Source organism: Oreochromis aureus, linkage group 18, assembly GCF_013358895.1.
Source record: "Oreochromis aureus strain Israel breed Guangdong linkage group 18, ZZ_aureus, whole genome shotgun sequence".
NCBI lineage: Eukaryota > Metazoa > Chordata > Actinopteri > Cichliformes > Cichlidae > Oreochromis > Oreochromis aureus.
Genome location: NC_052959.1, coordinates 11,834,504 through 11,847,380, shown reverse-complemented (window position 1 = coordinate 11,847,380; position 12,877 = coordinate 11,834,504). Strand labels below are relative to the sequence as shown.

Sequence of the window (12,877 nt, the reverse complement as noted above, 5' to 3'; positions counted from 1 at the left end):
ATGGCTAATCTTATAAATATATGACAATATATAATAGTATATGCATTACTGGATGTGTATACTAAACATTTAATGTGTGTGTATAATATTTTACAAATTTAGAGGTATATAAAATATATAAGAGTTGAGACATTGGCAGCCATGTACATAATGTTGAAGTTCATGTCCATCAGCAGTCTGATTTACAGCTGTCTCTCAGTCTGCTGGTACGGGACCGATGCTGCAGAACCTCCTTCCTGATTCAATCACAGTCTTGACTGGAGTCCTTGATGAGTCCCGCTTTCCTCAGGCACCGCTTGGCTACAGAGCAGCAAACAATCCAGCTCTAACTTGCAGTCATGTTTTGTCTTTTTCAAATGAGCTGCGACGTTGAGGGTGAGATGGTTGGAAGTCTTTTAAGACCCACCACTGTAGTGTCGTCCGCAAACTTCACAATGATGTTGGAGTTGTTAGTCTATCAGTGTGATGGGGATGAGGTGAGGTCTTAGCTGCAGAGAGAGCTGCTCAGTTCTAGATCCTGCAGTTTCCTGTCCCAAAACTGCATGCAAATGTAGAGGGTCCAGGAGTCGGTTGCAGAGCAGATGATGCAAGGCTACAGGTCGCCACTGTAACAGAGTTGGGTAAATCCAAATTTTATTAATATCTTAACATATTTGTTGTAACATTGTGTTGAAAGCCAGCTGGTGATTTAATAATGGCATTATCTACATAGCTTTGTAATCAGATGTACAGTATGATAAGTTGGAGTCATGTGCAGCATTCACACTGGAAACATTAAAACCAATAATGTCATGTCCTGCATTAGGAAGGTTATATGGAGTAACCTTTCCAATGGCATTTAGAATGATTTAGTGTCTGATTAAAGAGGGTGGTCTGCCTCTTATCTCATTAAACAACATTAAGGTCCAATAAATGCCTTCAAATTTATATATTTAAAGAATATTTTGATGAAAAAAAGCACTTTGTAAACAGAATCTCTTTAAGAATACAATCCAGCTCTAACTGTATAGTCATTATTAATAAGTCAAGGTCTTTCTAACCAAAACTGCATGACCTTTGAGTATTAATTTGGAAACATTAAAACATTCAAGTAACCTTTACAAATCATACACAAAGGTCCAATATCTGTAGTAAATTCCATATTTTTGTAATTATCATTCATCACTTACTATCTGTAGTATTCCATGTTTTTTGTAATTATCATTCATCACTTACTTCAGGAAGGTTTTTTTTTCTTATTTTAAAATCATGTACTTCAGTGGTAAATGGTGTTGTGTGTTTTTTTTATTTACTGCATTATCAACCACTCTGTCTTTAAGCACATTAACACAGAAGGTTTATTTGATCTGTCTTAGTTGTAATTAGTGCAAGGATCAAACATGCTTCAGGATGATGTTTTGTTTATTTGCTCCAGAACTATTTGCTTCTTTAAATCGATATTTGCAGTACAAAGTACAAAGCATCAAAATCACTCTGATGCACTGATAAACATGGCGTACAGTGAAGTTCCACAGCAGTCATGTTTCTTGAGTATAGAAGAAGTAAGCGATAGTTAGAGAGAAGCAAAAAACTTAAAAGCCACAAAATGCCCTCAATTAATGGACACAAACCTTGTAAGACAATGGAATTATGCAAGTTTTCATAGGTGATCCCAAGGCCTGTCAGCACTGCAGGAAGCAGCCTGTCTTCTGGACACAAACTCGTAATCCATTCTGTCAGACTGCTAAAATACTGTAGGATCTTAAATGGTCAGCAGAAATGTCAACAATTGGTCAACAAACATAAAATGAACCTATTCCCCCAGGTTCCCTGGGTGCCAAATATAGATTTGCACGGTGAGTAAGGCAGCGCAGTCAAGTGACCTTTCATTAGGACAAGAGCGTATTAGAAAATGAGAGAAACTAAATTACTACGTTCCATTAGCACTCACGAGGACGCCTGCAGTTTAAGGGATCACGAGAATGAAGTGCAGCAACTGAATTATACTGTTATTGAAGGCAAATCGCTGTGAATAAGTTATGCAACTAGTCTGTCTCTCCCTGGCTGACTGTCACACCTCACTTCTCTCTCTGATGGCTGAGATAAAGTCACAAATTAAATCTCTGCTGTGTAATATAAAATGCTTCAGAGTTGTTTCTGAGCATACATTTTATTTGTGACAGCAGAAATGAGTCATAAATCAAGCAACTATTGCAAAAACTCAAGGAGAACCAACACACATTATTTTAATGATAGTAATAGCTTCCCCTTTGAGGCTCTGTCAGGATCTGGTGGACAACTCTGCCAAGTCAAACATGCAAAGCTACCTGCTGTGACGACCCCTTGTGACAAGGGAGCAGCTGAAAGTATCTTTTTACTAATAACTTATACATATTTCAGAAATACTGATAAGTTATATAACTGTTACTTTCACACAATTTAGCATCATGGCTACCCAATTTCTAAAGCTAATTAACTTGACAACCAAACTATGTTAAGTAAATGAGTTGCAACCCCATTTGTGTGTCGGTCTGGGTTAAAGTCCACTGATGCATGTCTCATGACATCCCATGCATGCACAGAGGTACTGTAGCATCTCATGATCTGTGCTGAACTTTGACCAAATGGATGGGTGGGAAAGGCATAGAATAGAAAGGCTCTGAGTTGTGTGCACGCATGTGTGCGTACGTGTTACAACCCCCGCTCTCATTAATGCTTTCAGACCCCTTTCACTATCAGTGTTTGGGTTCAAAAGAAGAGGCAACGATCGAGAGGATTAGACAGGGTGATGTGACAAAAATAGATTCTGTTTAAAGAAAGGTTAAAAATTACATTTGGACACTGCTATTTTAGGTTACACCATATTGGGAAATTGAAAAAATCAGAGTATCAGTCTTGAAATTTGCTACAATGCAGAATTACATTAAGAATAATAGTTTCAATACAACAAAACATATCAAGAGTGGACCAACATAAAGAAAGCTACTCTTTCTTTATGTTTTAATTTCCTCATATTTTGACATTGAATGTTTTTTCACTGGTATTCAGTCCTCACCAGTCCTTGTACCTGACCTTTTCTTATAAAAAATAAAACATTTTATTTTCAGGCTCCTTTCGAGGCACTCAATGACATCTTAAAAGCAATTAAATATAAAAATCACAGCATCCATAAATTAAGAGAAGTAAAACATCATCAAATGAAATAGTCAACAATATAAAATCAAAAAGAGTAGCAGGTCAAGATTTAAAGGATTAGTTTGTTAAGCCACTTAACATTGACCTATGAACTTTTTACACAACTCTGAATTTAAGCATAGGTATTATTAATCTCTTGATCTCTTCCACATGTCTTTGGTCCTGTCTTCCTTTCCTCACGTCCAACCGGTTACAGGAGATGGCTGCCCCTCTTTGAACCTGGCTCTGCCGGAGGTTTCTTCCTGTTAAAAGGGAGTTTTTCCTTCCCACTGTCGCCAAGTGTTTGCTCATAGGGGATCATCTGATTTTTGGGGTTTTCTCTCTATTATTGTAGAGTGTTTGCCTTACAATATAAACCACCTTGAGGCAACTGCTGTTGTGATTTGGTGCTATATAAATACAATTGAATTGAATGAATCAAACATAATAAACAAAGAACCAGTAGCGGGCCTAAAACACTATCTAAAGTAGATGGACCGTATTTTAAAGTCATGCACAAATTTTATATACACAATATTAAAATTACATTGTTGTTCAAAAGTCTTGAGCCAAGCCTCATTTCTTCATATTTTGCGAGGAAAATGGGAAATACATGCAGCAATCAAAAATGTGCAATCATACCTGGAAATAGAGTATATGACGCAAAAACAGAGTTTTGACAATTAAAACAACATTTGGTGTGACCACAGCAATTCCTGTCATTTGTCATGTCAAGCTTTTGGCAAATACCTTGAAATTGTATTTTTGCACCTTGTTGGTCTACAAATGTATATTTATTTCTATTTCATGTCTGTGGAATTTTGGGTTACATTTGGCTTTTTCATAGATTCAACTACAGAAAAAGAAACACCTAGAGATACAGTTTAAAATTGGATCTTTTGTTAGCTTTCTTTTATGTGTAGACACAACACTGGTCCATCCCTTGAGCTATGTACTTTTGTATGCTTGAAAGATTCATAGGTCAGTAGTAAGTGACTTAATAAACAAATACATTCCTCTGAAGATAGTCAGCGACAAGGAATAAATTGAGAAAGAGCAAAAAAACCAACCAAAAACCAGCCAGTCTAAAGAAAACCTTTTAAAGTCATAAAGCCTGAAAAACTATTGCTCAAGACCATCTAAAATGTGCCAGAAAATCTGACTCCTTTCAAGCAAACTATAAAGAAATGAGTGGTGGCTCAGCAATTTTGCATCATACTGGTATTTATATGCTCACTTAGGTTTTCCAAAGCACTAACTTGAGAATGAATATAGGGAAGTGGAGAAAACAACTTTTTCTTTATAAAAGTAGAAGGAGCAGCACAAATTTTAGATACTTAACAATAAAAGTAGTCTACCTCAGAATTATTTTTTGCAAGTGTCAAATGGCTATTTTTACGTGTTGTTTCTGGAACAAGTGTTGAATTTCTTTGGTTGCACCACATCTTCATCCTGTTTCCACAGGTTGGTTTAGCTTTCAAGATTCAGCTGCAAAACTGAACAAGCCATTTTGACTGTTACGCATATATTTTATCATTACACTCAAGCCTAGAGTCCATAAATCAACGTTACCCATGTTTTTCCAAGGGCCTCCTCAAAACCCCTGACGAACCTTTAAAATTTCCGTGGAACGAAATTTTGGAATAACAGCGCCACCACCGGTGGACTAGGGAACAATCTGAGAGGGTTAACTAAATGCTGCCACCTAACGGTTTTATTCTGACATAGCTTAATACAGATGTTTCCAGGACGAGATTAATAACTGTTCCGTCATTGAAATCAAGCAAGTAATGATAGTTTAAAAGAAAAACGAGAGGGAAAATAAACTGAAACACTTTAATCAAAAGTACATTCAGAACTTGTATTGTTGGAACTGTAGGGCATTTAGATTGATTTTCTAATCGATAAAACGGTGTTTGTGCCATAACAAAATGCTGGGAATATCTGTCCCTTTCGTTTTAAGTTTCTTTGTGCTGCTGAGTGACTTTGAGTTAATAAACAAAAGTGATTATATACACTTCCTTTATCGTCAATTTTTTCAGCAGTCCCACTTTTACTCACTCACTCTGACAACATATTCCATCTATCCCTATTATCCCGAACATGTATGTAAACATGTAGCACTAAAACATTGCTAATGACGATGAAGGCACCATTGTGTCACGTGACCAGTCCACAGCTGAGGGATACCGAGGTAGGCTTGCCCGTTGCTAGTCAGTTAGCCTCGTTAGCTGACTCCAGCAATCCTGGCAGCCGTGTATTTTCCGCACTAAAAAAAGAGAAAATTACCCCAGTGATTTGCACTACCAGACATGGAGAGGATGCAGCGCACACGATCGTCTTCTGTATCCCCTTCTATCGTCAGCTTCTGTTTAGACGTCAATGTCATAGTTTGTAGCTAGAGCTGTCCAGTTAGCTCAGCTAGCTTGTGTCTGGCCAACGCAGGGCCAAGGCCAAGGCCAGCCGAGAAAAGGCAGGCCGTCGGGTGAGTATATTTACGTTACAGCCTGTTTGTGATTTTGACCACAGCGATGGGACTTTCTATACAAGTATCATATTTCAGCTTGTTCGCTGGCCTCTGGTTATGTTCTGTACACGTACGTTGCTTTATTAAATAAATTAGCTTTCGTCGGCGCTGCATGTTAGCGTTACTGTATCGGGGATATGGACATGTACGGCATAATTAATGTCAGCTGGGAAATTTTAAGCAACTCGGTCATGTACCAGGAATAGAGTCGGATTTTGATCTGGCCTTTGATGTGTAACATGTTGATAACAGTACTAAGTCATCACGGTAACATCAGCAAGCTTGCTTTATGCACCTTTAAATACACGAGTATATTGGCACACTGTCTTTTGTGATTTATCTTTAGTTTTTTTTCAAGGCAGCTACATAAGATTGCGTTATTGACCAAATCACATTGCAGGGATTGCAGGGACAGGTATGGGTAAACACACGGCCACCCTGATCCCACTCCTAGTGTCCTTAAGGTCTATCTGAAATGTATATCTACACCGCAGTGTGCTGCCCTCAGAGTTTGTTGAAGCCAGATACTAGTTATTAAGAGACATCATTTTTTTTTGGACTAAAATATTCAAACGTTTTTTCAGGGCTGCAACTCACACCAATACCTAATATGTCACGTTTGGCACTTTTTGAAAACCATATGACATTTGTTATATGTAAGTTGAGGCTGGGTTAATATTCGTTTGATGAGAAAAAACATACAAATCACTAAACATCTGAAAATGTAACAATATTAACAAGTTTCAAAACTACCAAAAAGTATATATAGAGAAATAAACATTTCGAAAAGTCATAAATATGAAAACAATTTTCAGTTTAAATGTGTACATAGGGTGGTGGTTTGTGGTATGCTGTGTTATTGTACATGAGAAAAAGTGACAGGTTATTACAGTCTTTCTGATTATTCTGTATTTTAACATTGCATTTTATTACACTATTACAACATGTTTTTGTATTTATGAAGTTTTAATACTAAAAAGCAAAACCAAGGAAATACTTTTAGAAATGCGTCGTTGTTATCAGAATGGATAGGCGGTGCGGCCAGCAAACGATGATGGTGGTGGAGCTGGTAGTCAACTGTTATCAATAATTGATGGGATAATAAAATATCACTAGCATTCATAGAAGCCACTTTAAATCCTGCCTGTGATTGTGCAGATGAATTGAATTATCGCCTGCGGGAAGAAAGTAGCCAACCTTGGTCATAAAGTATGGTGCTCAGCAGTCTGTTAAAAGTTCTCTATGGTGCACGTAGAAGTTCCTGAGCACCTTGGAGGGCAGTCGGAAGTCTCAGCGTCTGAGGTGGTAGACACGGAGCTTATGTCTGGTATAGTACTTATTCGCAGGTTATTTTTTTATCAGAGAAAATGGTGTTATCCAGCAAACTTGATTTGAATTGAAAGCTCACCACCGCTTCCACACCCTTGACGGCTCCAGTGCTGAGAGTGGTGGAGGCTGAGACATGTCCCCAGTCTCGTCGAGTGCGCCTGTGGTCTGCCAGTTGGGAAGTCCAGAGATCCACCTGACACCTCTGAGCGGAAGTCCCAGGTGCTCCAGTTTGTTGGTGATAAAGTCCAGCTGCATTAGTGTCAAGTATTTCCTTGGAGGAGATGATAAGCAAAACCAAATCGATTATTTTTTAGAATCATTTTGTTATCAATAATTGATGGGATACCAGCTAGTCATTGAGAGAAGCAGGGTGGGGGTTTCTTCGGGACAGGAACAATTGCATGTGGGCCACTTTAAATCTCCAGTGAACACAGGTGTGATTGTGCAGATGAATTGAATTAAAAGTAGCCAACCTTGGTCATAAATAAAGTATACAGCACTCTAATAGCTTTAAATATAGTACAAGCGTTTATGTTATTCGTTTATTTTTTTTTAAAAAAAAGGTTTTTATGTTTTTATGAAATTTTGACTAAAGTCCAGCTGCAGATCAAGCATACCAGTGAGCTAGCAGTGTTGGCAGTGAAAGCAGACAAATCTAACCACTCACTATTAAATTCTCTGTTTTCCTCTGCGACATTTTTTTTTTTAAAGCTAGGGGCTAGGGGGACCTATGGCCAGACATTTATGTGCATATATATGTGCACGTATCCATGCTAACCATCACTATTCATATTCAGGAAAATTAAGAGCATAAAGTAATACTCTAAGCCAACCATACTTTGTGTCTTCATCTTTTCCAGCATCCACTAGGCGATAGCTTTGTAGGTGGAGACCTATGGCCAGACATTTATGTGCATATATATGTGCGTATCCATGCTAACCATCACTATTCATATTCAGGAAAATTAAGAGCATAAAGTAATACTCTAAGCCAACCATACTTTGTGTCTTCATCTTTTCCAGCATCCACTAGGCGATAGCTTTGTAGGTGGAGGAGAAGAAGTGGAGTTGGACATCACCTTTTGGATCAGAGCTCCTTTCAAATTCGCCTCCGCCTTCATCTGCGTCGCTGTCACCTTCAGCTGACTATGTCTTCGTCAGGCTGCTGTCACCTACCTGGCTCCCTTTGTGATTATTCTGGCACTGCTGAATCCGATGCCTCCAAGGATTCAGAGGAGACTGACTCCACCGCGCAGGCCCAGTACATTGCCAAGGTTACGGCTAAAGATGGCCGCCCACTTTCCACCGTGGTCAAAGCGGTGAGCTCACAGAGGTAAGGGAGTGAGAAACGCGCATGGTAGCCAAATAAATGTACTGTAATTAAACTTTATATATGTTATTGTTACTTTTCTGTCTTCAATGCTCTGCTGTCTCTCGCACAGTGACGTGGGTATGTGTCGGATTTGTCACGAGGGAGCTGGAGGGGAGACGCTGCTCTCGCCCTGCGACTGCACTGGTACTCTGGGTAAAGTGCATAAAAGCTGCTTGGAGAAGTGGCTGTCATCCTCCAACACCAGCTACTGTGAACTTTGTCACACCGAGTTCACTATTGAAAGGCGACCACAGCCACTCACTCAGGTTAGAAAAGTTTTACTGTGTGAATTCATTTCTCTTCTTTATGGTTTTTTATAAAAAGCGGTCAGTGTGTGGGTTTATTCCTGGGCACTCCGGTTGCCTCCCACAGTCCACAAACGCTTGTTAGGTTAATTGGTGATTCTGAATTGACTGTATGGCTCAGTGGGAGCATGAATGGCTGTCTGTTTCTGTTTATGAGACCTGTGATTGACTGGGTGTATCCCACCTCTCCCCTAATGTCAGGTGGGATAGGCTCCAACCTCGGTTCAATAAGAGGTTAAGGAGATGGATGCCAGTGAGCTTTGTCTAAAGCAAGGAGATTATTTCTTCGTTTGCCTTGTACTGATACTTTCAGCTTTGTAAGCATATGGAAGATTTAATTTAAGCCATCAAGTATCTGTGCCAACAAGTAACATGTTTAGCAAGTGGGATCATTTGCGTGTACTGAGGATTGTTTTGCTTGACCTTGTGTGAATAGCGTTCGGTTAGAATACCATTTTCAGTGGCTTTATTAATTACGTCATGCAGGCAGCTCACTCCTCTTTAAAGCTAACATTTGTTTTTATAATCTAAGACACATCAGTTAATCCTTTAATGTGCTTAATTCAGTCGCATAAATGACCCTCCCAATTTGGTCTTTTGCAGTGGCTGAAGGACCCGGGGCCTCGCAGTGAGAAGCGCACTCTGCTCTGCGACATGGCCTGCTTCCTTCTTATCACACCCCTGGCAGCTATCTCCGGTTGGCTGTGTCTGAGGGGTGCACAGGACCACCTGCAGCTGAAGAGCAGACTTGAAGCTGTTGGCCTTATTGCCCTCACCATCGCCCTCTTCACTATCTACATCCTCTGGACACTGGTAACCAGCTGCAGAATGTTTTTGTTGTTGTTTTTTTTTCCTCTCTGGCTTTTGCCCATAAGTAGATCCTAGTGTTTTTAAGGTAGTTTAGATATACATATTTTTTTTTAAAAATGAGCTTAGATTTTCAGATATGATACCAAGACGAGCACACGTCCAGGTCATTGCTCTTACCTTGATTATTGTAGACATTACAGTACTGTTTCTGGGTACAGCTTCAGTCAGATGTGGAGACATGTGAAGGCATGTGGAATATATTGTGGCCTGGAGCAGTTTATTTGAGTGTTGGAACAGAAACAGAACGCCTGCACATACATGCATAGCTGATTGCGAATACTGACAATAAGTTGGCTTTACTCTACCTTTCGTTAACTGGAGTTTTTAACAGGGTCTAAAACTAGGCTTTGGTAATCTAAATGGCTTTTTTGAAGCATTTTCCTTTCATCTTCAGCAAAAGCATTATTGAAAATGTCAAACTGACTGAAAGCTCGGCCTTTCTACTCAGGTTTCAGTTCCCTGTCGTGCAGTAGTTGCTGTGCTGCATCTGTACTACTCTCTCACATATCTTTGTGCCAGTTTTATTGATATCTGTCTTTTTGTCCTTTGTTACCTCTTGTCTCGCCCCCTCCCTATTTCGTTTCATTCACTCTCAGGTGTCATTTCGGTATCACTGTCAGTTGTACTCGGAGTGGAGGAGGACCAATCAGAAAGTGCGCCTGCTAATGCCCGACATGAAAGGGGCACACACTACCCAACGCTCAGTGCCAACCAAGTCGACCAAGAAAATGACTGACGAGACCATCGTATGAGTGCTGAGCAGGGGCAAGTGGAATATTTAAAATAGAGCCCGCTGAAGCACTCTCTAAAAACAAATTTAATCATATTAATGAACTTTTGCACTTCATATGGACCATTCTGAGGGAAGAACTGCTTTTTTTTCCTCCCCCCTTCTGTTTTCTTTATTAAAGCACTTGATGTAAACTACTATGGTATTGGCTAGCCACAAAAGTGGTTTTGAACTTTTTGAACTCATTCAGGAGTCCTTGTTGATGAAAACAAACTTGTCATCAGTGCCAGGATGCGAATGCCTGGACACATGGATAATGAACTAATCAGCCGGACTTCAAGTCATTGTCACAAACTTATGAAATACTAAGACACAAGCTAATGTAGCAGGATATAACTGATTCAGCATGCTACTACAGTATAATATGAAACATATTCACTACCTATAATTCCCCCAAGCCCCTTCACTACGTATTTAGCTGTTTTGGAACAATGGGCAAGCAGTAGCCCGGCGGAGGATAATAATCTAAAAAAAAATGTTTGACAAAGTCTCTGTGAATAATCTTTTCTTTTGTTCTCCTTTTGACAAGTAGGGGGCGACATTCGCTCATACCACTGTCCTTGTCTATAATCTGAACCCTTCTTCATTTTTCCAGGAAAAGCTTTTTTTCTTTGTTCTTTTTTTTCCATTGCTGTCTGAAGAGTGGAAACCAAATCACTTTCCTGTTGATGCAGGTCTCGTGTATTAATCACACTTGTCACGGGGACCAGTGGGCATTGTAGTATATGGGATAACACTAACTCCAGCTGGTGGATGGCAGTGCAGTAACATACAGGACACGAGTGTTGAAGGTGTGGAAACATGTTTACATTTTAATCGGATTATGTTTCTTCTACTGTCATAAAAGTGCATTAGCAAACAGCCCTGCTCCACTTGTAAATGCACCATTCATCAATTGAGCTGCCTAGCAACGACCAGTAGTAATGTCTTACATCATAAGTGATGCAATTTTAAAAAGAGCAGAATACAGCTTTGGGAAACGTAAAAACACAGGTGTATCAGAGCAAACTGGTGCTTCGTAAAGGTCCAAAAAGGCAAACGTGTTCTGAGATGTCAAACGATATATGCAGCATCTGTTAGACAAAGTATTTTGTGTTATTGTAGTCTTCCTGCTGCAATCCCCTGGAAAATTGGGTTATTGTGCAATAAAACATGAGGGACTCCTGGACTCGGATGTGGGTGATCTTTGTGCTCTTTTCTTTTTCTTATTCCACAGAGAAGATGACTGAATAAACTGTGAGTTGTACCATAATCTAAAAATGAACCGATCTCCTGTTTAATACGTTTGTGTTGGGAAATTTTGCATGTGCACTTTGTACAGTGAATGTAACCAATGATCGAAAGTACATTCACTCAAGTACTGTCTGAAGCATTTATACTTCCTTTTTAGGCTATATTGTACTTCACTATATTTCAGAAAGGAAGTTCACTGAACCTGTTTTTCATGCCATAGTTAGGGTTTGACCTTAAACACATGCTTTTAAATATATTTATTTGCTAAGTAATACAGTCGTGGTTCCCAACCTGTCTTTAGACACCCCTCACCACCACCAAATAAAGATGTGTTTAGCTGTTTTTCAGATTGAAAATGAGTTAAAGTGCTTACCTTAAATAGTGATTTCCTCTTTTAGCTACTCAGATGACACAATTTAAATAACTCTTTCAGACCTGTGTACACTTATTTTTAATTCAGTTCAATTTTATTTACGTATATAGTACCAAAGCCTTTTATATTGTACAGCCAAGACCTTACAATAATACCCGACCATCTTGGATCACTTTTATTTCCCTTTGCCTTTAGAACTGTGTTAATTCTGTGTTAACTCTTAATGGCATAAAGTCAACATGTAGCTCATTTTGTTAATCATTTGGTACTAAGGCCCCAAGTGTCCCAAGAAAATATCCCCACACCATTACAGCTACAACACCAACCTAAACTGTTGATCTGAGGCAAGATGGATCCATTTTTTCCACGTTGTTTTCCCTGGCATCCTAATATCACAGCACAAATTGAAAGTTATCAGACCGTACAACATTTTCCGTGTCTGCTGTTGTCCAATTTTGGTGAGCTTGTCCTGATTGTAACCTAAATTTCCTGTTTTTAGTTGACAGCAATGGCACCTGGTGGGCTCGTCTGCCGCTACTAGGTTGGAAATGCTGCGTGTTTAGAAATGCTCCTCTGCATACTTTGTAAGATATGTTTATTTGAGTTACTGTTGCCTTCTGGCTATTTTCCTCTGACCTCAACATGACATTTTCTTCCAGAGAACTGCCACTTATTGGATATCTATGTAGAGACAGATAGTTGTGTGGGAGAATCCCAGTAGATCAGCAGATTCTGAAATACTCAGGCTGGCCTATTTGGCACCAAAAATGACCTTTCTTCACTAATTCTGATGCTTAGGTTGGATTTCAGCAGGTCATCCTGACAATTCTCTAAATCAGAGGTAGGCAGGTAGGCAACTCCAGGTCTCGCATGCCGGTGTCCTGCAGGTTTTAGATGTGTCCTTGAGCCAACACAGCTGATTCAA

The 12,877-nt window shown here is 39.4% G+C and overlaps 1 protein-coding gene across 1 annotated transcript; it reads left to right on the top strand.

Annotated features, from left to right (window-relative positions):
- Positions 1-5,321: 5,321 nt before the first annotated feature.
- LOC116314640 (E3 ubiquitin-protein ligase MARCHF2-like) lies at positions 5,322-11,598 on the top strand. Its single transcript, XM_039602312.1, has 5 exons — positions 5,322-5,638; positions 8,033-8,342; positions 8,452-8,647; positions 9,290-9,499; positions 10,153-11,598. The coding sequence occupies exons 2-5, from the start codon at positions 8,158-8,160 to the stop codon at positions 10,306-10,308; spliced, it is 747 nt and encodes a 248-aa protein (XP_039458246.1). The 5' UTR covers positions 5,322-5,638; positions 8,033-8,157; the 3' UTR covers positions 10,309-11,598.
- Positions 11,599-12,877: the final 1,279 nt, after the last annotated feature.